The 22742-nt window shown below is 41.9% G+C and overlaps 1 protein-coding gene across 1 annotated transcript in view; it reads right to left on the minus strand.

Annotated features, from left to right (window-relative positions):
• Positions 1-1652: 1652 nt before the first annotated feature.
• The window catches only part of SNAP25 (synaptosomal-associated protein, 25kDa), a 29071-nt gene continuing 7981 nt past the window's right edge, over positions 1653-22742 (minus strand). Inside the window, exons 3-7 of the mRNA XM_010154744.1 lie at positions 21181-21229; positions 12531-12648; positions 8419-8544; positions 6163-6307; positions 1653-1987 (exon numbers count right to left, since the gene is read on the minus strand). Of these exons, the coding sequence (XP_010153046.1) occupies positions 1919-1987; positions 6163-6307; positions 8419-8544; positions 12531-12648; positions 21181-21229 (507 nt within the window). The 3' untranslated portion in view covers positions 1653-1918. The remainder of the gene's footprint in view (positions 1988-6162; positions 6308-8418; positions 8545-12530; positions 12649-21180; positions 21230-22742) is intronic.

The following is a 22742-nucleotide window of genomic DNA, read 5'->3' on the forward strand; positions in this document are numbered from 1 at the left end:
TTAATTATGCAAGCATTTATGTTCTTTGTGTATTTTGACTTGGGGCCATGTGAGACACATGACTGAACTGTCACTCACGCAGAGTTAATTATAATTTCTCCATATAGGGGGAAAAATCCCTGGGAAAATACGATAACACTTTTCATTGGCAGTAAACACTAGTTGCTGTTAGTCATTTGAGAAAATTATTCTTAGCAGACTATACAAACGCTGTAGTTCAATGTGTTCCCTGAAAAGAGGTGCATTAGCACGTGGCTAGATCTGCTACAAGAATAGATTTTATTGGCTCAGGAACTGTATCCTTCTGTACCATAGCATTTATTTCATTTTTTCTTTCCCGTGAACAGGAGAATTTATTTTGATTCAGTGTCTGATAATCCAAGCCACATTATTTAAAATAATATTGACTTGGCATGTGCTGAGAGTAAAATGGTATTCTTAGTTGCTTTTATACAGTATCGCAAACCAAAGTCTTTAGATAATACAGAACCAGTTTGTAGAGAGTGTTTAGACTTTGCACTTCTTCTTTTCCCAGGTAAATGGCACATAACTAGTTGTCACTGACACGTAGGGCGACAAATGGATAAAGCAAGCATGGATTCTGAGATCTATAATTTTTAATAATTTTTAAACTAGCTACAAAATGTCAATCACTTCACAAACTGACAGGAGACATAAGGAATTTCATATTACATGCTGTAAATTATATTTATCTCACAGTTTATCTAGAGTTCATTCATTTAGGTTTTTTTATTATTTTTTAATTAAGTTAGCTACTAAACATCTCAGCGATTTGGTGTGCATAGCTCTAGGTAAGCAACAAAGAACTGTACCGATAACAAACCACATGGGGATAGCGACTAGTAAGAGAGAGCCTTATAAAAATTACATTTCTTTGCACCATTTCATATGGTAGTCATTTCTTCCAAAAGATAGTCTTCAAAAGCAGCAGACAAACCCAATATATTACACTTATTTCTTTTTGTCTTTGACATATTTTCAGCCAAGCTTTTATTTTGCTGGCAATGGCTAAATGGTGAGTGCCAAATCCCTCCTTTTTTTCATAATAAAAAAAAAATGATCATGATTAATAACTATATATATATCAACAAGAAAAAAGTGGCACAACTGCAAACTTGCTGGTATAACATAGTCCCAAAAGAGTCCGAATACTGAGCATGCTTTTGTTGTCATTGTTGGTGTGCTACTGCCATGGGAAAATTCTTGTTTAAGTAGGAGTCTAAAAGTCTATTTATTCCTCATGCATAAATGCATAAATCACATCACTTTTTAGTGCAATGCTTGTTATAGTAATATAATTCCACATTGTCTAATCATGAAATCATAACAACAGATAATGGCAATGAAGAACTGAAGACAGCAGGTTTAAGTGCTTAAACATCGTGATACCCAAAGACAGGAGCATGGCAGTAGCTCTGTGGAATGTCACAGTTTTACAAGAACAATACTGTATATTTAAAGGTTAACAGCACGTTTAGCATTCCAACAGTGTTGTCATTCAGCAAACATCATTTAAAAAGAAAAGGAAAAAAAAAAAAAAAGGGAAAGGAATCCAAAACCGAAAGGAAAGGAAAATTCCCCCAAAACATCATAGTGAGCTATAGCCATCAAATCAGCACTATATCCAAAACAGAAAGAAGGAAAGGAAAATTCCCCCAAAACATCATAGTGAGCTATAGCCATCAAATCAGCACTATGTACAACCTTTGGAAAGAAAGAGATCTAGAAAAAAATAATTACAAGTATCATTTTTGGAAAGCTGACAAAGTACACAGGACAACATTTACAATGGGGCTGATATGTGCATGTGTGCAAACCTAGTAGGTAAATACCATGATAAAAGCATGAAGGTACTGCCCTGTCCGACAGCGTTAAAAGGAAATGCACTTCACTGCATTTAACCACTGCCCAGCATCTTTGTTGCACGCTGGTTGGCTTCGTCAATCCTGGTTTTGTTGGAATCGGCCTAGGGAAACGCAGAGGGAAGAAACAGGTGAATACAAGGCAGAAAGAGAACATCTACAATGCTTTGTGGACATTTCTCTAGTTTTGGCTGGGTCAGGAAAAAGCAGTGGCTTGAAAATACCGGAGAGCTGCTTTTCATAGTGGTATTAGGGACCCAAAAGGAAATTGCAGACCTGTTGGTTCTGTCACACTTAGGTAGCCCTTGAGTAGAGTTTTAATGTTCATATTCAGCTTCACTGAACTCTTGTAAATGCTGTGCTAGATTTGTAGCTGGTGCTATGGATGGCTCCAGCAGTATTGATGGTAACGGATGACAGGATGAGAATTGATGATGCGCACCTGGAGTTCACTGGTAAAAAGCTTCAGTGCTCTCTAAGGTTGAGTGGACCTGAACTCTGTTCTAATTTAGGTCACCAGGCATGCACTCAGAACTAAAATTTTGGTCAGCGTAGAAAACGCCTGGAGCAGAGAAGGTAGATCGTCTGAGGTAGGAAATGCAGGCAAAAATAAATTTCTTTGAAAATGTATCAGTCTGGATCTTTCTGCTCTACATGCGGAAGGAATAGAATAGAAAAGAGTGATGCCATTATTCCTTTTTCTCAACAAAGTTCACCAGTGGAGTTGCAAGACGTAGTAACCTCTCTCACCGGGCAGCAGCATAAGCAGGAATTAAGAAAAGGCGAGTATTCTACCACTATTTGAAGCAATCAAACTGGAATTAAGTCCAGTGTAGGCTGAACCTTTAATTTCACTGTCTTCCATGGGGCAACAGTTGCCATGATTATAAATGTTGTTAATAAAAAGGCACCGCTTGGGAGGTTTAGGAGTTCTCTTGGAGTGGGAAGACTCTTTGACCATGGCTTTCTGTAGCTCTGCAGAAATTGGCTTTGGAGACGAAAGACATTGTTCTAGCTGACAAAAATTGGCAAAGCTCTCTTCAAGCCCATGTTGCTATGCTGATTTATGCTAGCAGAGGGACTAGATAGAAAATGTTTTCAGCTTTTTAAATCAGACCTGTGGGAAAGGTGAGAATTGTGTTCCTGCTTTAAAAGCATGAACTCAAAGACCAAACTCTCTTCTGTGGTTTGATGGCTTCTTTTTGTTAGCTTTGAGGATTGTTCCCACATCTCTGGGGTGTATCCAAATTGTACACATCTATTTTAAATCTCCAATTTTTAGAGACAGAATGGTAAAGCAACTTTCCCACATACATTTAAAAATCCTTAAAAAATGGTTATACTGATGTGCAATAAATAATTCTTAAATATCTTGGGTTTTCTCCATAATTGTTTTGGCAAATGCTATGTAGAATTGTATTTTTAGTACAGTAGCATGTGCCAGATCCTCAACAGACATAAATCAGCATAACTACTCACTATAAGCAACACGCCTTTATTTTAGCCGTGAATTTGACCTTGTCTACCACAGTACAGTTTTTGTGCTTTTGCCAAAAGGGTACCTAAAAAATAAGTTAATGGTTTTGGAAGCAGTTACGTTTGTCATGAAATAAATTAATGTTGATTGAATACTGATGAAACATCGTGTTTCTAAATAGGAATACTAAGGTCTTAACTGGTGGATGATGTTGCCTCGAAGTTAGTGGGAGTGTTTGTGCAGACCTTGCCACCTAGGTCAAGACAGTGCTTTGAGCCCTTCCTACTTTCCTCCCAGCCTCCTAATTTTGACTCATTTTAGGGACAGGGTTTTCTGGTGATGATGTCTGGGCCATTTGACCTACAGATCACATCATCATATTGGGTTTTGTCCCTTTCTTTCTGTCCTGAGGGAAGGATAAAGCCTTTTATTCATCGCTATCCTGGTTATTGTGGCTAGATCAGGTTACATCTCTGCATGATGAGATTGCTCTGGTTTGGATTCGTGCATCCAGTTTAACACAAATGCTTTAGGAGCGTTTGGGTTAGCTTTGTGATGCACCACAGCTTTTGCAAAGTGTGCCAGCCAAGGGTCTTCCTAATGATCATAATTCATCAAAAGCCTAGTGCTTCAGCTTGTCAGGAAAAGAAAACTCCAGCAATGCTGTGTGCCCACTATCATGTAGGGAAGATGGTCTGTCGTCATATTTCATTGCAAAATGGATGTGTGTGCATTTGTGGTTCCAGTATTGTCCAGCTAACCGTCATTTCTGTCTTTTGTAGATGGCTCTCCTAATAAATTGTGTTTCTTTTTCTAATATCTCATTACTATGTGTCCTTGCTCTAAGAAATTTGGCGGATTTTCACTAAGATTGGTGACTTGTTTTTGTGCTGCTTTCATGACGGCACCTCTGTGTACGCTGCAAGTCCATCTTTCAGAAATGTGCCACTGTTCTTTAGCCAAGGGCTCAGGCTGACGAGACCTGCCTGTGAGGCTGGATTTAATGAATCACATTAGCTTGCAATGTTGTTTTTCTATTGCTGCACTGCCTAGAGATTTGACCCTTGTGCTTCGTGTGCACAAAGGGCCTGGTCAATGTTTTCAAAATCCAGATGTTTGCAAGCCTGAACCGACAGAAGAACAGTGACTTGTTAGGCTTGCTCTGGTTTGTGATAGTATCCTGCAGGCACAGATAGGTCACAGCTGATTTCCATCCACGGGGCATGTCCCCTGCCGCTACGTTATGTCATGAGTAGGATAGCTGTTAACATGTAATAGTGCATGCCCTCATACTTGCTCTGAGAAATAACGTGTGTCGTAGCCTTCTTATTTAAAGGTAGCTATGATGTAGGTTGTATAATCTTCCAGTCCTTTCTCACAGGGTACGTAGATGTGCTGCTTTTTGTGCTTTTCATTTTAATAACAGCCATAAATCCTTCCCGTTCCCACTCCTATTTTTCCCAGAAATATGAAATGCTACAGCATGGCATCACAGTAATACTGTGCATTTTCCAATACAGTCAAACTAACAGATGCAGCTTTACAGAACAAGACTTCGGACTGACGCAAAGCCATGTGCTCTGCTGCGTTATGTGACTGTCTCTCTGTCAGAGACAAGCTTCCCACCTTTACAACAATGTATGCTTCACTCAGGTCTCTCTGGAATCAAAGTCCAGTAAGGAAAGCTATAAATCCCTCCATGCAGTATTTTCTTTAGTGTTTTTTCACTAGGCTCTGATATATTTAATTGACATGAAAAATAGGCCTGAGCGTGCTGCTCGTGTGAGAAGACTTGCACGTGTCAGAAGGCTCAAGAGTACAAGCTCTACCACTTAAGGTCAGAGTTAACTCTAAGCAGCACATATAAGTCCTTGGGTTAGATCCTTAGCTTGTGTAAATCTCAGTGGAAGTCGAGTGTGGCGTTGATTTTACACCAGATGAAGATCTAGCCTCTTATGTCACTTCAGCCTGGCCGTGCCTGCACCTGGAGCTCTGCCAGTACGAATGCAGATGGCTTGCAGATCTTGGGATCTGAGGATGGCAGTGAGTTCCCAGCTGGGTTTGGAGGGTGCTGCTATCTGCTTCAGAAATCTGCAATGCAGGTCTGGCACTGGAATGGTGTTGTCTGCTGTTTTAGATGGTGATTTTGCAAGAGTAATGCTGAGTTTTTGCATTTCACTGTGGAGCCCAGTTATATACACATACACACACCAAGAGAGGTGGTAGGTCTCTGTCCTTACGTGGTTATAAGCAGGTAGCACAGCAAGACCGCTGCAATATTACCAAATGGCAAAGTCTTGCTTAATAAATCCCCATCCTCTTTTTGGGACTGGTCCTCAATACAGGTGACCCAATTCTGAATTGCTTATGGAGTTTCCGAGGGAAGGGAAAATCCAAGAAAGTTTAAAACAGCCCTGCGGTTTTGCATAGCTAAGGGCACTTCTCTTTTCCAAAGCTGTTGCAGAAGGAGCCTTGATTAAAGAGTCCCCTTACCAGCTGTTGTCTGGCAAACCCAACAGTGTGGGTTCAACCCGACTGCACTCGAGGTTATGGAAGTTCCACAGCGGCCAGCTCTGCTTTGGCCTAAGGATCTTCTTAGGAGATCCTTAAGGAGGATCCTAAGGCCTTCTTTGGCCTTAGGAGGGAGGATCTTCTCCCTCCTTCTAAGGGGAAGAAGAGCACTAGCATTTCTGTCCCTTGTCAGTCTCCAGGCTGAAGAGAAACTGCAGCATGCACAGCCTGTGCTGGCAGAAGGGAAAAGCCATCCCCTTTTGGTGTCCTCTGAAAAATGTCAGCTCTTACCTTCTCCATGATCCTGTCAATCTGGCGATTCTGTGTGTCGATCTCGTTGCCCATGTCCAGGGCCATGTGACGTAAGTTGCCAATGATGCCGCTGACCTGCTCCAGGTTCTCATCCATTTCGTTTTCCCGGGCATCATTTGTTACCCTGGGAGCAAAAAACCAGTTCTTTGAAGCAGAGACAGAGGAGGTTCCCCCTGAAACACTGACTCACCCGCAACCTCCCCTGCATCCTCCTTCGCTTGTCACCTGAGGAGCACGCTGCTTTGCTCAGCTTTGAAGAAAAGGGATTAATAAGTAGCTAGCCTGAAAAACATTATTACATGCTTATTTTGTGGATGTTTGGCTTAACTGTCTGGGTTCATCACTGCTCTATTTATTCTGCTGGCTTCTGGAAGTGTTGTGGTCTGAACTTGTGCACATACTGCACCTCTCTGCTAGTGATGGTCCTTCTCAAACAGAGAGTGAAAGGGTGCTCCATTTGGACCTGTGTGTGGTTAGAGTATGTGGGAAATGCTGGAGGGTGGTGGGATTGAAGCTACACCAGCTCCCCTCCTTGAACTACACGTAGCTAATGGGCACTGTCCAGTCCTCATACACTTGGGGCTCGCTGAAATACTGGGGAAGAGCTGCTTCAGCTGGGAAAATCCTGACCTAAAATTCTGTTTAATTAAATGTATTTCTGGTAAATGACTAAAGCAGCTTCTCTCAGGTTCACCGGATTCAGTAAAGATCCTTTTTCTCTCATTCTTAGCACCGTCTTCTTCAGTTGCTTGCTTTTTAGAAGAATAAACTTGTTCTTGAGCTGAGGCCCAGTTCAACTCTCCAGTGACTGGAGAGGCATGTGCTGACTCACACTGGTAAAAGCAACGTCCATGGGTCCCACTCAGAAAATCACTACTTTAAGCCTCTTGCGCAATTTGTGTTCGTGTAGGTGGCAGAAGGGCATTACAGGCTATTTGCAGAACAATTATGGCGTAGCATAACTTCCTTCACTGCTATTCTGTCATCATGCCCCAGCCTTCATTTTAGTGGGTCTGCCATCCAGAAATTTTAAAAAAAAGTGAATGGCAGACCCAGCAAACTTAAATGGCAACTCCATCCCACGCTCCAGATTGCATGACAGCATTGTTTCTATCACACTGATTTCCCTTTATTGCAGCAGCCAAAAAATAAGTGGATAATAGTTTTTGGAAAGATAATTACTTATTAATCCAGTGTCCTTAATCTTCAGAGATCAAAGCTTTGCCTACTGGTATGCCTTTATCCATTCAGCTGATAGCATTGTCATCTAAATACAGGCTCTATAAGCACTGTAATCAGTATGTACTTACTGCTGGATCCCTGTGTATCGCTCAAGGTTTGCATTTTGGTTGCCATTAGCATAGCTGTGTGTTTCAAACTGTCTTTCATTTGAGCACACAGGGGTTGCCACTAAAGCATTGATGTTTCTCCACCGCTGTGGCTTTACAGCAGCTGAGGAACGGGGCATCGTTCCCCCTTCAGGGAGGTTTTCTGCATAGTCACAAGCAGGGAAGTGGTGTACCTCTAGCTCAAAGTGTGCTTCAAGTTCTGCGCCAGGCTCGGTGCTTTGTGGGTGAGCCTGAGGCTTTTTTCTTTTTGAAAAGAAAAAAAGGGGTGCTGGATGCTTTGGTACATCTTCTGGCAAGGATGGATAGCAAGCACTACATATCTTGAGACGTAATAATAATAAACCAGTATTTGTCTGTCACTTGGTTTCTGAGGCATTTGACAACTGTCATTAATGAGACCCATAATAAGGCCCCCAAGGAAAAGCGCATTGTTCACACCGGGGAGCTGGAGTGCAGTGGGCAGTGCTGACTGGCTGTGAGAGTCTGCAACCTCACATTGCTGCTCTGTTTTATCACTGCCCACATCTGGGCAGTCTCAAGGAGGAAGTTTTAGGGCCACATTTTCAAGCATCTTCTGGTTCTCAGGGCTGAGACCCTTAATTCCCAGATTTCCGGTGGCAACGTAACCATCCTTTGCACTAGCTCAGGCAGGCACCCGTAGGGCCAGGGGAAGTCAGTGGATGCAGTAAGCCTTTAGCACCTGTCTTAGTCACCGTCAGCCTAAATCTGAGCACCCGTCGCTCGGTGGCAAACACGGGCTCCATCGCATTACCGAGCACCACTGAAGGAGTTAATGAGCATCACGGAACTCATGACCATATGGAAGAAATCTAAATATATCAGTGACAAGGAGAATAGAGAGAAAAGAGTGGATAAAAAGGCTCACCTGCGGATAAAGCCACCGCTGATGGCCATCTGCTCCCGTTCATCTACGACACGTGCAGGCTGGCTGGCTACAACACCATCCTGATTATTGCCCCAGGCTTTTTTGTAAGCATCACTTGATTTAAGCCTGTGCAAAAAAGATGATGAGTAACAAAGCATCGAGTGGACAAGGACAAACGCAAAACTCTTTACTTCTCCAAGCTAAAAGCTGAATCAAGCAAATGAGTTTTCAGATAGAGGGTCATTGATTGTATACCGATATATCATAACCCTGAATAAAAGGAGGGAGTTTAGGGATGTTTTTGTTTGGTTTTCTTTTTACTGCCACAACAACTGTGATGGTCAGAGGATTTGTTTCCAATAGGGTGAATTGCAACTGTCAAGTCTACAACACTGCACACAGGTTTTTAGATGTTGACTTAGTTTCCAGAAAGAAGGAGAGGAAGAAAAAAAAAAAAGGAGAAAGAAAGAAGAAGAGAAGAAATACAGATAAGTAGAAAACATTGTTTCATTTCAGCGACACATATGTTTTGACATCAAACACAGAGAACGTACTGGCAGACAGACATAAAAACAGAACTGCCAAGTATAGTGTGTACATCACATCACAGCAACACACCCTCCTAGAGAAAAAACAGATTTGGCTAGATTTTAACATTTTACCATGCAGAAGATTGGGCTTCTGTTGATACATTTTAACATGTATGTGGCATTATAGGCATTTAAAGCCACTAACCTTTCCCAAGGTGATTTGGGGATGATTTTATCACAAAATTCATAGGGTTTGTTAGATCTTTCAAATAATATATCGGTACTTGAAAAAAGTAATCATACATCGACAGTTGATGTACAAACCTTTGTCCACAGAGACAAAAAGTAAAATAGGCAGAAGTGAAATGAGTGCAGGAGAATAGAAAAGATACGAGCAATCTAGCATCAGAAAGGGAAATTGTTCTACATTTTTCTTCATGCACCAGCTACAGGCATGAATAAGAAGTGAAGCATTCTCACTAAGCACAGTTGCCCCAGTAGTTCATCATACTCTTAATGCATCAGCAGTAACAGCCTTCACAATAAGCAAGACACAGGCAAAAATGGATCATCACTTCCTTCAGGAGCTTAAAACCACAGTAAAGTAGCCTAGCAAGTTGTTGTATCTGTTGTTTATGGCAGTTACATTAGCTTTCAGAGAGCCATTTTTGACTGAGCTGCCATGGATAGAAAATTAAAACCCAGGCATACCTTCAGTGGCAGATTAGCATGTGCAGCATATTTAGGGTTGCTGTCAGTGGGGCCGTCAGGTGAGATTGCAGTGCTTTAGCAGGAGAGTGTGTTTGGGATATGTAGGTATAAGTTCGTGATTTCATTCCAGGCATGGAGCAGTTTCCGGCAAATCTGTTGGGCACTGCAAATCTCCAGGGTTCCCCTGTTCTTTGGTCAGCTCCAATCAGTCACAGAAACAGCCCTGTGGCTTGGATTTTGGGGAAGAAATTGAACGTGCTTCTGGGGGATTTGGGAAAGGACATGGCAAACCCATCTACCCATCTCTGGTGTTACATTCTCCCCATGCCGCCTGCAGCAGCTCAGCTTCAGCTATTGAGCCTAAAGATTGGTTGCATGCTCCAGTATAAAATGTAGATGAAATGAGGATCTTTCCTACTCATCTGTTATGTTGCTTATTTCCCATTAAAGTTTGTGAAGACTTAAGAAGATGCTGGTTGGCTTGTTTGTTCTCAGTTCTCCAAAACTATACATCAGCTTTGGCATTTCTTGAAATGGGTGAAAGTAGTTCTTTTGCTACACATACAATTACGGGGCTTTTGCCTGTTCTTTAGACCTGTGCAACTTTGAGAATGAGACAGTCTCTGAGGCAGAGAATTTCATACACCCAGAACTTGATTTCTATTTTCTTGTGGACTTCCCATGAAAGTCCACAGGTGGAGTCTGGGTCTGCTCATGCTCAACAGCTGTTGTCCTTTTGAATGCAGCCTGGTCAAAGCTTCATGCCATAGGCATTTAGGGTCTCCTAAGAATGTAGGATCAACGTAGCCTTACATTTTGGTAAGGCTCACAGAGTTGCATTTAGTCTGTATATCAATATAGTTACGTGTGAAACGGTTAATCCTTTAAAAATATATGTCATTAATCTACCACCAGCCGGAAGAGCATTAGGGGATCATTGTGATACCAATGCCCAAAACTGTATGGATTTCTCTCCCTCCTACGCTTCACTTCTCAGAATATCGTCAAATTCATACCAGCTGAGTCCTGGTGTAGTGATTCAAGGAACTGACTCTAAAAGGGTGGTTATTCATACTCTGTTTCTGAACACATTGTCTGATTAGCACTGCTAGTTTATGAAATCTGGCTGTAGACTTCAAAGGTCAGAATACTGCCTTACAGCAGGGAAGAAACACCTTCAAAAAGGAATACACAAACCCCCATCAAATGCATGCAGTATCTTTCTGTTCTTGCACCTATTGATTTCATGATACTGCAATCACGGTGAAGTGGTAAATGGTTTAAGGCCACCTACCAGGTGCTAACCCCATCCATGCCACAGGTCTGGCTGTCAGTTCTGAGCAGCCTTTCCTAGAGTACAGAATATTAAAGCTGCTCTAAAAAAATGACGGTTCCTGCAAAATACATTGGAATTTTTTTGTACTTCAGGGGTGAACTTTTGATATAGGTGTTATGCCAGGTTTCTCCAGGAGGAGCAAGTGTTCCTCTTTAAGATGTAACAGCTTTTAGAGTGTGGGAGATGTAAATTTTCTGCTGCATACTCTTGTGCCCGCAGCTGTTCTGTACTGGGTGCAGGACAGCAAGGTTAAAAGCTGTCTCAGAGCTGGCACAATTGCAGGCAGTCCCCCTGACAAAGGCTCTGAGTGTGTGAAGCTCTTTCCATTCCTCCTTGCCTCTCTCCCATTGTCCACACCAAGGCACACATAATATTCAGGGCAAGATGTTTACCCCAGCAAAGTATTCGTGTCTTGGTACACAGGAGAAAAAAGTGATACTGTGAAAGCTGAGATGGTATCTGCATTGTGTCCCAAGGGAATTAACTTCAAAATAAATGGTGACTGTTAAGGCAGAAACCTAGTCCTATCATTTCTTTTTGAGAAAATACCCACTGAATTCCATGACAGCTCTCTTTCTTTTGCTCTTGATGATTATGGCAGGATCAGGCCCTGGCTGTGAACAAAGTGTCTGCGCCATGCAGAAGGGGACTATAATACTACGGAACCACTGCACTCTGCCTTGTTTCCTGCACAACCTCTGGCCGGCCATTTCTGAATGTTTTCACTGTGCCCTGGTTGCATGCCTACTCACTGCATGCTGGATTTGCCATTCCTCAAGGACTTCTGGTTGGTCCACTTTATCCCTGATTTCCTACACCCACATAACCGCACATCACATTTTCATTTGGCATTTAAAACAAGCTTTGCACTACTTGGAGGGCGGTTTCGTTCCAGTGTGATGGCATGCAAGCAAATTCGATGCATTTCAACATTTCTGCTTAGTGTACGTGCTACCCAAACGGAGAAATTTGGTGTGTTCAGGTTTTCTGAAATTTGATGCCTACGGCAGGATGAAAACCGTTTCAGGTTAGGTTCCAATTGTGAAATGTCATGCCTCTTTCAAGATCTCATCAAGGACTATTTCTGTTGAGCAATGAAAAAAAGGTGTGATTTTCATCCATAATTTTGAGCGATGTTTATTATGACCTCTTCTGCATTTTTTCAGTTTTGTTTTGTTTATTAAACTTATTTGTGAAAATACGTTTCAAAATTTAGGGTCTCCAGGAATAAGGTAGCCCCAGCGTTTTTGGTCTCAGGAAAATGGAACCACTCAGTACACTTTGTGTAAAATGTTGAAACTTTTACCATTAAAAGGTGTTGACAGTGAAGCTTTCACTGCAGTATGCCTGATTTTAATGCATCTACAGTAATTCCCAGTCAGTTGTCTATGCTATGAGATGAATGCATTTGAACCAGAATCGTTCTTTCTGCATGCCACATGCTCATCCTGTCCATGTGCCTAGCAAGGATGAGCTTCACAAGGCCTTTGGGATCAGCCTTAAGTGCTCAAAGAGATGAGGCAGGCACCACCTACTTGTTACATGGACAGACACAAAGACCACAGAATTTTCCTAGGTCCGTCAAATTCTTTTCTGCTTCTTTCATGTCCTTATTGATTTGGTCCATTCCCTCTTCGATGCGTTCCAGTTGTTCTGATTAAACACAAGTATTTTATCCCCACAGAATGAAGCAGATGGAAAAGGACAAAGAAAAAAAAGACAAAAACTTCAGACATTCACTGTGACAAAAAACTGGACACCACATAGCAGAGCCGGTACCCAGTACCTACTTGTTACAAGGACATATGAAAAGGCCACAGCATTTCCCTAAATCTTTTAAATTTTTCTCGGCCTCCTTCATGTCTTGGTTGATATGGTTCATGCCTTCTTCAACACGATCGAGTTGTTCTGGTCAGGACAAAGGGATGACAGTGTGGAATGAATTGTATTTTTGTTTGTTTGCTTTTGTCTTCAACAGAACATGAAAAATGACCTTGTGGAACTGAATTAATAATGACATTACAATGCATTAATCTGAGCTGATGCATTGTTGAAAGGATGTGTGCCGCACTGGATGCTGAAGATGGTTTTTACTAATATGGGAAGAGTAAAACAAAGGAGGAAGAAATATATTAATTTAAACAAGATGTAATGATGGAGAAAGGAAGGGTTATAAAGTTCAAGGTCCAGAAACATCATACAATACATCCACTTACTAAGACACCAATGACATCCAAGAGAAAGAAAGATAGTGTTATTACTTTGCATTTATGTATGTTAATACAAGAGAAAAGGTGTCCTTCCATGGAAATTACTTCCATTACTTACACTTACAAATGCCTTGGAATCAGGTGACTTTAAGCAGCGTAATTGCTCTGATTAGTGAGTGAGAAAGCAGGTATTAATAGTACCAGAGAGGGAGCGAGCTGTTCAGAGCTGTGTCCAAGTACTCCTTTTTCCAGAGGCTGAGGAAACTGAGACCTGCCACTTTGATTGGCATTGGATAGTAATCTCTAATCTGAGTATGGCCTCAGGACTGGTTTTCTTCCAGGTATGGATACTGCAAATTAGGATTAAATCCAGTGAACACAGAGCAGTTGCAACCACTCCAGGAGCCTGATGCTCACTGCAAGAGGACCACTGGCTGTGATGTTGGTTGTCTCTAACCCCAAGGGACTTTATGAAGACAGTCATTGGGTGAAGACTCATGTTATCAGGGGGGTCACTTCTGCTTTGCTCTAGGACAGGTCACAAAGCACCAAGCCCAGTAACCAGCCATATATAGACACTGCCTATCCACTGGTAACAAACAGAATTTGGCTTATTTTCACCTAAGGCTGACAATGATTTAGGGTTTTCTTAGTGACTTGGTAGCTCAGAATATTTTAATATGTTCATTTCATCACCATTAAAGCTGGGAAAACGGCCTAGAGGAACAGAATGCCACAACATAAAATTGTAGGATCGGATCCTCTGCTGATGTATGGATCCAGTGGGATCAGGGGTCTTTTGTGGAGTCTGCAGTAGAGACAGCATCTTACATGGGTAGAAAGCCTCACCATTGGTTTCATGAAGGATAAACCCAAATAAGTACTATATGGGATGAGAAAGTTACTTGGAGTGGTATTTGAATCCATTAAAAATTGTAACTGTACCTAAAGAGGCAAAGTAAAGCAATCCAGGTAAAACACAAATGCATCCCTATTCCCCGTACTGAATAGAAAAATATATAAACACAGAATTAGACCTGAAGAAAAAGGAACTAAGAGAGCACTGGTTGTAAGACAAATTTAATGTCATCACTGTTGTTAACTGAGTCCTATCCAGGTAAAAAAAAAAAAAGGCATTCTAGAAAAAAACCTATGTGTGTATTGATGTCAGTACAATACTCCTCTTGACTTCTTTGGGAACATGAATAGCCGTAATTTCTTACTTGGGTTTCTAATAACAATTGAGGTTTAGATTTTCAAAGCTTTCTGGGGGATTTGGATACCCAATTCCCATTAAAATTAATTTTATTTAATTAAATTTAATGGGAAACGGGCTTCTCGCCCCTAGAGGGCCTTGAAAACCCTGGCCTAAATTATTCAAGCTGAAATAATGTGAATATTGAACTTGTGCTCTTTGTTTCATTCCCGCATGAGGCTGGGCTTTGAGAAGGAGAGGTGCCATGTCAGTATTGTGAGCCGCCTCTGCTTTTCAGCTGTCAGTTCTCCTCCACAGCTGGCTGTGCCTCTCTACTGATACCAGAGGAGCTATTGATCCAGAATCGAAGGATGCATTTAGAGGATCAGAGCTACCTGGCACTGTCCCCTAAAAGGGATGGGAACAAAGGATCGGGAAACTAATAAGGGAACCTGAGAGATACACTGCTCAAGTTCTGCCAGATAAACGGCTAAGTCAAGAGCCAGAAATACAAAGTTGGATTGTTTTAATGCACATCGTAATTTTACATTTTGGTAGGGAGGCCTTAGAGAAGCTTCGGTTCACGTTTGTAGCCACAGATTGTCAGTCTCATCAGAAACGTGAGTATGTGGTGCAAGGTGATACTCCTCTGAGTGCTCCTGCTCGTCACTACCTCAGTCCTGCGTAGTTGAGCAACACTTGCTCTTGCTCCGGGAAGCAGCTGTGGGAGTGTGAGCTGGCTTTTATGCTGGTTCACACAGCATGATGGGAACTGCTAAATTTCTGTCGCAGATTCCCGCCTCCTGCTTGGTTTTGCAGAGCCCAGCTGATTTTCAGGGATCTCAGTTAGAAGGCGGCTATTTCCACATGTGTATTTTGATACTGGGAGGGACAAGAGGTAGTGGCCTTTCTTCCACTGATTTTGCTGCTACTATTTCTCTAGCCTTGGATGACCAGTGGAAAATGCCAGGTAAGACGGCAGGGATCAGTCCTAGATCTGGTACCACTGGTGGCTTTCAGTCTAAGCTTATTTCCTTGCTCAGATGCACATTCTCTGAAGCCAGGTATGTAGTAGGGCCTTTTGAACTTTCTTTCCCTGTTTCCTGTTTTGCTTGAATAGATGAGTGCTAATGGAAGAGTTTATTTGACATGACTCAAAGACTTTCATTTAAATTAGAGCTCTCTCCAGGAACCTGACTTAATTTATCCTGCTTCATGATTTCTGTGTGATGCCTATGCTCTTTCTGAATAGGAAAGGGACCACAACTAATTTATCTTCTATTAAAGGAAACCTCATCAGTGTAAAAAGCCCATGTCATATTTGTAGCCCAGAAGTCTAGACAGCTGGCTGCTGGTCCTAAAACCATTTGCTAGTTGTTAATGCTGTGGGCTGGATTGTTAACTGGTTTAAAGCGGCGTAGTTATGCCGGCTTCATGGAACAACACCAATTTATACCTGTCAACGATCTGGTCCCACAGGCAAGGCAATAGACTCATGAGTCTAACCACAATTATTGAGGCATAAATATTATAGAAGAATTAAGTTAATGGGGTCACTCTGGATTTGTTTCTGTATAACTGATGTTAAAATCTGGCTCAGAATGAATCGTTGCCAGTAAGAAATAGGATGGCTATCAAAAGGTTAATTTAACGTCTGTTTTTATAGATCTTCCCTATTCCAGCTTTGCATATTGTATTAAAGGTTTTAGGGAAGACAGTCTGGTAGCACATACTGCAATTTGTTGCAGTATTCTTTGAACACACTACATCTATAGATGCTTATATATCATATATGCTATATAAGAGCATTGGCATTGTCTGGAAGCATATTGGAGGTAGGTTTAACTGACATTTCCTTTTCTTTTTTTTTTTTTTTTCTCAAAAGCTCTGCTAATTATCAGCCCATTTTGCATATTGGTACCCTTTTATGTCTGAGAACATCACTTTGATTCAAACATAGTGGCCATAGATCTTCTTCCAGATCTTACGGCAAACTAATGGCATATCTTAGCACTTGAACAAGGATATTTTTACCTGTATCATTATACCTATGTATTACTTCTGTATTAAACCCATAGGCAACTGAGGGACCATAAGCTAGTCCTATTAGTTTGACCATAGTATTGTGGTCCTTCGCCAGGACCTTCTAGAACAGCCTGGCAAATCCCCGCTCTATGACTGACCTGGGCAAGTGGCTGGGAGAGGGAAGCTGTAGCAAGGGCATCCCTCAGCTGCTCCTGTGGTCTCTTGACAAAATACAGCTGCAAAAGCATCTTAACATAGCGTTCGATGCAGGACCAGGACAGGGCAAGTGTGGTGTTGCTCCACCTTTGCACCCCCATCTGTAATTTATAACAAATGTTCCTTGACTAGTGCCCAGGATCTGGCGTCTGTGCTTGAATGTCAGTTAAATGCCTGTGGAGAAGGGAACTTGCTGTTTTGCCTGGAGTATTGTACGATGAAGCAATTTCCACCAAGGACAATTTTAATTAGAGAGAGGGAAAAAAAAAAGACATCTAAGAACACATTGTAGTCATAATTGCATACAAGAGGGCTGAATTTGAAAGCGAGTCAGCAGATTAACTATTTCCAATGATAGGCAATGATCCCATTTTCCATAAAGGGCAAGCGTATCAGAGTGCGGTACATTTCTAGGACAGCCTTTTCAGAAATCCTGCCTCTCGCCCTAGCTCCGCTCCAAAAGGCATTGCTGAGCACGGGTATGCCTGGAAGCGAGCTGGCATGGAGTGCCTGTGAGCCCACGTGTAGCTGTGGTAAGAACAACAGTAGGCAAGGCACAACCTGCTTTTGCGGGGGGTTCGTTAGTCTTGTGCTCTGCACTACACTTCCAGTATAATTAGTACCATTTTCCTTGTAGAATGTGGAATAGTTGATAGTTACCAGTTTTTTCGCTAATTAGCAAACCATTTCTGACTGTGATCAGCTCAGCTTATAGGTGTTGTTGGAGCGCCTCTAGCACCTCTGCTTTTGGCATCTCACTGCCTATCACTTTTTGGGGTAGCTGTTGAATAGGAGATAAGCTGGGGAAGGAGCCTGTGCAAGGGGCCATAATTTTGCCCTCTGATGGAGAGGAATGGTAATTATCTTTGTATTACTGCAGTTGTTTCTCCAGTGCCATAGAAGCAGCTCAGCCACAACTCACACAAAACTGTAAAACTCACAGCTGTGGAGGTCAGCTGGCACGGGTACCATCGCACGGTGCCAACGCTTTTGCTTGTGGGGTTGCGCAGCCATTCCAAAGTTTTATCTCTGCACTTCAAATAGATCTGGAGTACAGGTCTGCTGGGTCGATGAAGCTGCTCCCTGCACTCACTGGTGTTGATGGTTGTGCATTTGCTGTTGCTGTGGTGCAGGGAGAAATTTTTGTTTGCATTGACATTTTCTTTCTGGCTTATCAAAGTTGTGGCTATTCCTCTTTCTTTCCTTGGATGGAAAATGGCTGTGCTGCTACTGTTGTTGTTGGAAAAGTTTCTCCCCTCCACCCTGCTTTGAATACAAGATGGTTTTTATATAAACTGTGTGAGGACATCATCACACAAAAAAGAGTCCTTGATGGTCCAAATCTGTCTGGCTGCTGATACTCCCAGGTGATGGGAATTTCCTTTGGGGGAAGAGACACTCTGATTGAAAGTGTACTCTGATACCCCTCCTGTGTCAGCAATTCAGGTTTATCTTCATATCCCCTCTTCGTACACTCAGTTTCATTTCTATGGTTTGCTTTTAACCAATAAGCATCCAAATATGTATAATTTTCTAAGTTAGTATGTTTTAAATTCATATTTAATGGAGCAGGGCAATTGCCACTGCTCAATAATCCTTTGCAGCACGGCACTTCTAGTGTAAAATGTAAATATTTTAAAGCATTATGTACATATTTATTTTTAAAGTATTAATTAAGGGAGCTTGACTCAAGGCCAGGTTTAAAAAAAATGTATGCATTATGGCTGCACATAAGGTCTGGGAAAGACTTTCTCACTCATGACAAAAATCTGAGCACGGGGAATCTAACCTCTTAGCTCTTTCCTGTGGGCTCCCCAGGGCAAGAACTGTGTGGAACTGGTTCGGGTGACAATACCTGGCTCAAAAAAAATGGTAACTCTTGGTATTGCAGAGGGGCTACTCCAAAAGCCCGCTCAGATTTCCAGTGACTTCAGAGGGCACTGGAGGAGGTGTCTAGTGGCGGTCTCTTATGGCAGTCCCATTCTCTGTGAAACAGGAGTAATGAAAGCTCTTGTGAAGCTCCACATCTCTGTAGGGCCACAACAGACTCTGTGGTCTGCTGCGCAGCCAGCTGTGATAAACATTTAGGCCACAGGAGCTAGCCAGTACAATTGTACAAATACCCAGTATTGTAAAATTACGTTGACTTATTTCCTTTTATGATCCCAAAGGCTTCTGCTTATTGATTTCAGAAAATTAGTTCTGCTTTGTGTTATTTAGGTTGAGATTGGCTCAAAGAAGTTTTCTTTGTAAGGTCTGTTTAACTTCAAAGCAAGCAATTTGGGAAGGAAACCTAGAAATAGAGCTTCAAGCGACTGTAGAGATTAGATATTCTGCTTGCCGCCCACTGGAAAGATCAATGTCATGGTTTTTGTATATTTAACACCTAATAATCTTAAGTGACTTGTGCAGTCAGCTGAAAAGAGATCACATGGCAGTGTTAGCAAATTATTTCCTTAATCTGATAATCTGCTGAGACATCCATGAGTTGCACACATTGCACTAATTACAGAGGGTTCAAAGTCATCATTAGCGTATTTTACCCATTAATATGAGAAGTCCTTTACCACTAAAATAATAATTTAAAAAAATCGGGAATTATTACAGCTAAATATAGCTAAAATGAACAAAACTAAATGAAACATTTAACATAGTACAGCGGTTACAATATTCCCAGGGTTTTTAGCATTGTCAGGCTGTTTTCCTTGAGAAACCCATACTGTATAGTCACAAGCTAAATCTACTGAACCAGTTAAGGCATGACCATAACCAATTTAAAGAGGCTTTTAAATTGTCTGACTCTTTCCTGTAAGTGTCGACTAACTGCATCTCTGGCCATATACACATATATAATATGTGTATAATGCACATTTCAGGTTTCTCTGTCAATAAGAGGTTAATACTGAGTTCTCTGGACTCCAGAGGTCAGTGGGTCCAGTCTCAGCTCCTTGGCTCACAAAGACCGTCCTTCCGAGCATGACTGGAGAGTCCGTCGGACAACTTTTGCATATAGAGGTTGACCAATAGTAGAAATCCAAAGTAAAAACCAAAATCCAGGGTTAAAATAAAAATAAAAGCCCCTAGCAAGCTGTGGAAAAATAATCGTTAAAGAACAGAAACACATTTTCCCAAAACTAAACACAAGGGAAGTTACAGGAACCAGTAAAGTTTCTGCTGCTCTGCCTGTGACTTACATTGCAAGAGACAGCTGGGTATTTATGGACTTTCTTTGACAATATTTGTGATTTATTTTAACTGTATAATTCACTTCTGATACAAACCACATTATTTAGACAGGTGCCGTATCTGTTCTGACATAAGTAATTTCTGGTTTTCTGTATTCAGTGATAGTTCTTTTACTGCCATTACTCAGAAAAAAAAAAACCAACTTCCCAAGACAACAAAATATTCTCTATAATGTTTTTCATGTCAAGACAAATTGATGCGACAAAATTTGGTTGGGTTAAATTCTTTTCCCTAAAGGGGTAAGTTGGAGGGAGGGGAAGCAATGAAGCACGCATAAGAAAGCAAATAGGAGAAAATACTTTCTGTTTAGGTCCTGTTACTTTTCTTTCATTTTAATACCAGAGAGGCAGGGAGATTACAGTCGAAAAGGGCCTGTCAGGTTCTGCAGTCCGTTTCCCAGCAATGCCATACCATTGCTTACAGTCGTCGTCTGGGCTTGATGAGCCAGACAACATTACCTCTGTAGGAAATGTTTCCTAACACAGTTTTGTATCACGCCACAGAGTAAAGAATAACAAGGGCTTTTGAGGGGCTGGTTTGAGAGAGTAGCAGAAATTTATGCTCTGTAGTAACTTTTCTTTGGAGACACCGTTTTGCTGGTGCTGCGGGTCTGCAGCAAATGAAGACTTACTACTTTTGTTGGAGAGGGAGAAAGCTACCTACTACTTTGTAATGTTATGAAGAGCAAAAATGTAATTTCCTGGGATGTACTGAATATATCTATCTCTGTCACTGTCATTCACAGCGACTCATCTAAGCTTGAAAGCTCCTATATGGTCAATTGTAACAAGCTGATGGTGTCAGAGATTTTAATGTTAAATTAGTTATCCTCACTGACATTTCTATATGAAAAGTAACTGAATTTTACACAAACTAAAGCTGGTTTACCCACTCCTGGCATATGTTTATTGCATATATTTCACTTGTGGCTAAAACAAGTGAGAAAACTGAATAGCACCTGTGTAAATAAAGTTGAATTTTACGTTTATGGAGGCAAGTCTTCTCATCATGTAGCTGGATCTTGACCCACAGCTTGATGAAAAAGATGATGATTTGGATGAATTCACCCTGCAGCTCTCTCTGACATTAATGGGAAACAGATCAAAAGAAGTACAGGCTCTTAATGCAGTTATTGTATGTTCCTCTGTCAAGCAAAGCTAAAGGCAAAAAGGTTTTGGGGTTCTTATGCACAACCACAGATATTTTATGGTCCTCAATTTCAGGAGTGCACACAGTTAATACAGTACTTTTTGAGAATGGTTATACCTCCTTACTGAAGCAATCTGAACTTACCTCCTTGCTCATCCAACATAACCAAAGTCCTGATACCAGCATCTTTACTCTACATCCCAATAGTGGTAGCAAGGTAAGGAGAGGGATGGGGGAAGAAGAAAGAGAAAGAGAAAGAGAGATCAGTGAGGGAGCACTCAGCCCTGGGCACGGGGCACAGGAAGACAAAAGAAAAACAGTGAAAGGAATGACAAGGTCATAAGGGTCTGGTGTGCCTTGTGTGCCTGGACACTCTATAAGGAACTGAGTACTCTCGATTGTACCATCAATCCTTCAGGATTCATTGGGATACTGAACTACTGCAGAAAACACAGAGCCCTGGACCTTGAAATTAAAATAATCGCTTTACACGAGAGTAATTTCTAAAAAGAGAGTGTTCATCTCCAAGTTCTCTGAAGTGGGAGAAGGGAAAAAGGGGGTGTTGACATTGCAGGTCTATGTTCATCCCACAGGAGAAATTCCCAAGGAAAACAGGTATGACACAAACATATTTTGGAATAAGGCATAGTGGTTTGTACACAGCCCTTGCAACACAGAAGTCAAAAAGCTTACCTACTTAGGAAATCCATTTTAAAGCAGGCTAATATTTAATAGGATTAAGCCATATTTTTTGGCTCGGAGATCTGATAGATATGGGTTTGAGCCAAGTTCAGCCAACAGGCATCTTTAGCATCAATGGACTTTGGGCTAAGCTTGAAGGTAGGATTTTTAAAATACCTACATGCAGAATCTGCTGCTGCTCCCACGATGCGTGGGAATCTTATCCTTGCCTTTGCAAGGATACAGGGCTTGAGCAAAGCCAAGGAAGTCAGAGCTCCCGCCTGCCTAAACCAGCAGCAGGGCACCTTTCACAAGTGCAGTTTTTGCATGCATTGTCATCACTCTGGGATGTGATCAGGTGTCTCGGGTTTCTGGGTGCCGTGATATTAAACTATATCACAGATCAGATTAGCTCCTTTTTAATTACAAAGGGGAAACTAGCTCCATTCTGCTTGAAGCAGTGATAACATCTGTGAATAATTAATGGCCTGAACGATCTCCTGACTTGCATTTCAGTAACAGATAAAGTGACTCCTCTGTGGCTTGACAGTGTGCCAGCAGAGCTACCTGGCCACATGCAGCAGTAATTTAGCTGCTTCTCTGAACATAAAGCCACCCGTACCCCTGTGAAGCAGATAAAGTTGGTGGTGTGGATTTTGCAAAGGGCAGGGGAGAAACCCACAGTTGCACAGGAACGTGAGGGATGGAAACTTGGAGTCCTGACCATCCCTCTTGCTTTTCAGGTCATCGTCTCCCTCCTTGAGGCAAATTAAGGACTTCATATTATCCTTCCTCCCAGCTGCCCTGCTCACTGCCATCGCTCATCTCTTTTTCTGGGAGCGGTGAAGTATCTCTGGCCGTCAGCTGCCCGGTCTGCTCTCGGGAGACGCTCCCGGGCAGGCCGACAGCACGCTGCCCACATTGGCTCGGCTACAAGCCTGACTCCGCCACACTCGAGGGCTGCTCGAGGGCTGTCTGGCTGGTGCAGCTGGTGCTCCTCTGCTTTGCTTCAAGAGGATCCTGCT

The sequence above is a fragment of the Eurypyga helias genome, unplaced genomic scaffold (assembly GCF_000690775.1).
Source record: "Eurypyga helias isolate BGI_N326 unplaced genomic scaffold, ASM69077v1 scaffold5317, whole genome shotgun sequence".
Taxonomy (NCBI): Eukaryota; Metazoa; Chordata; class Aves; order Eurypygiformes; family Eurypygidae; genus Eurypyga; species Eurypyga helias.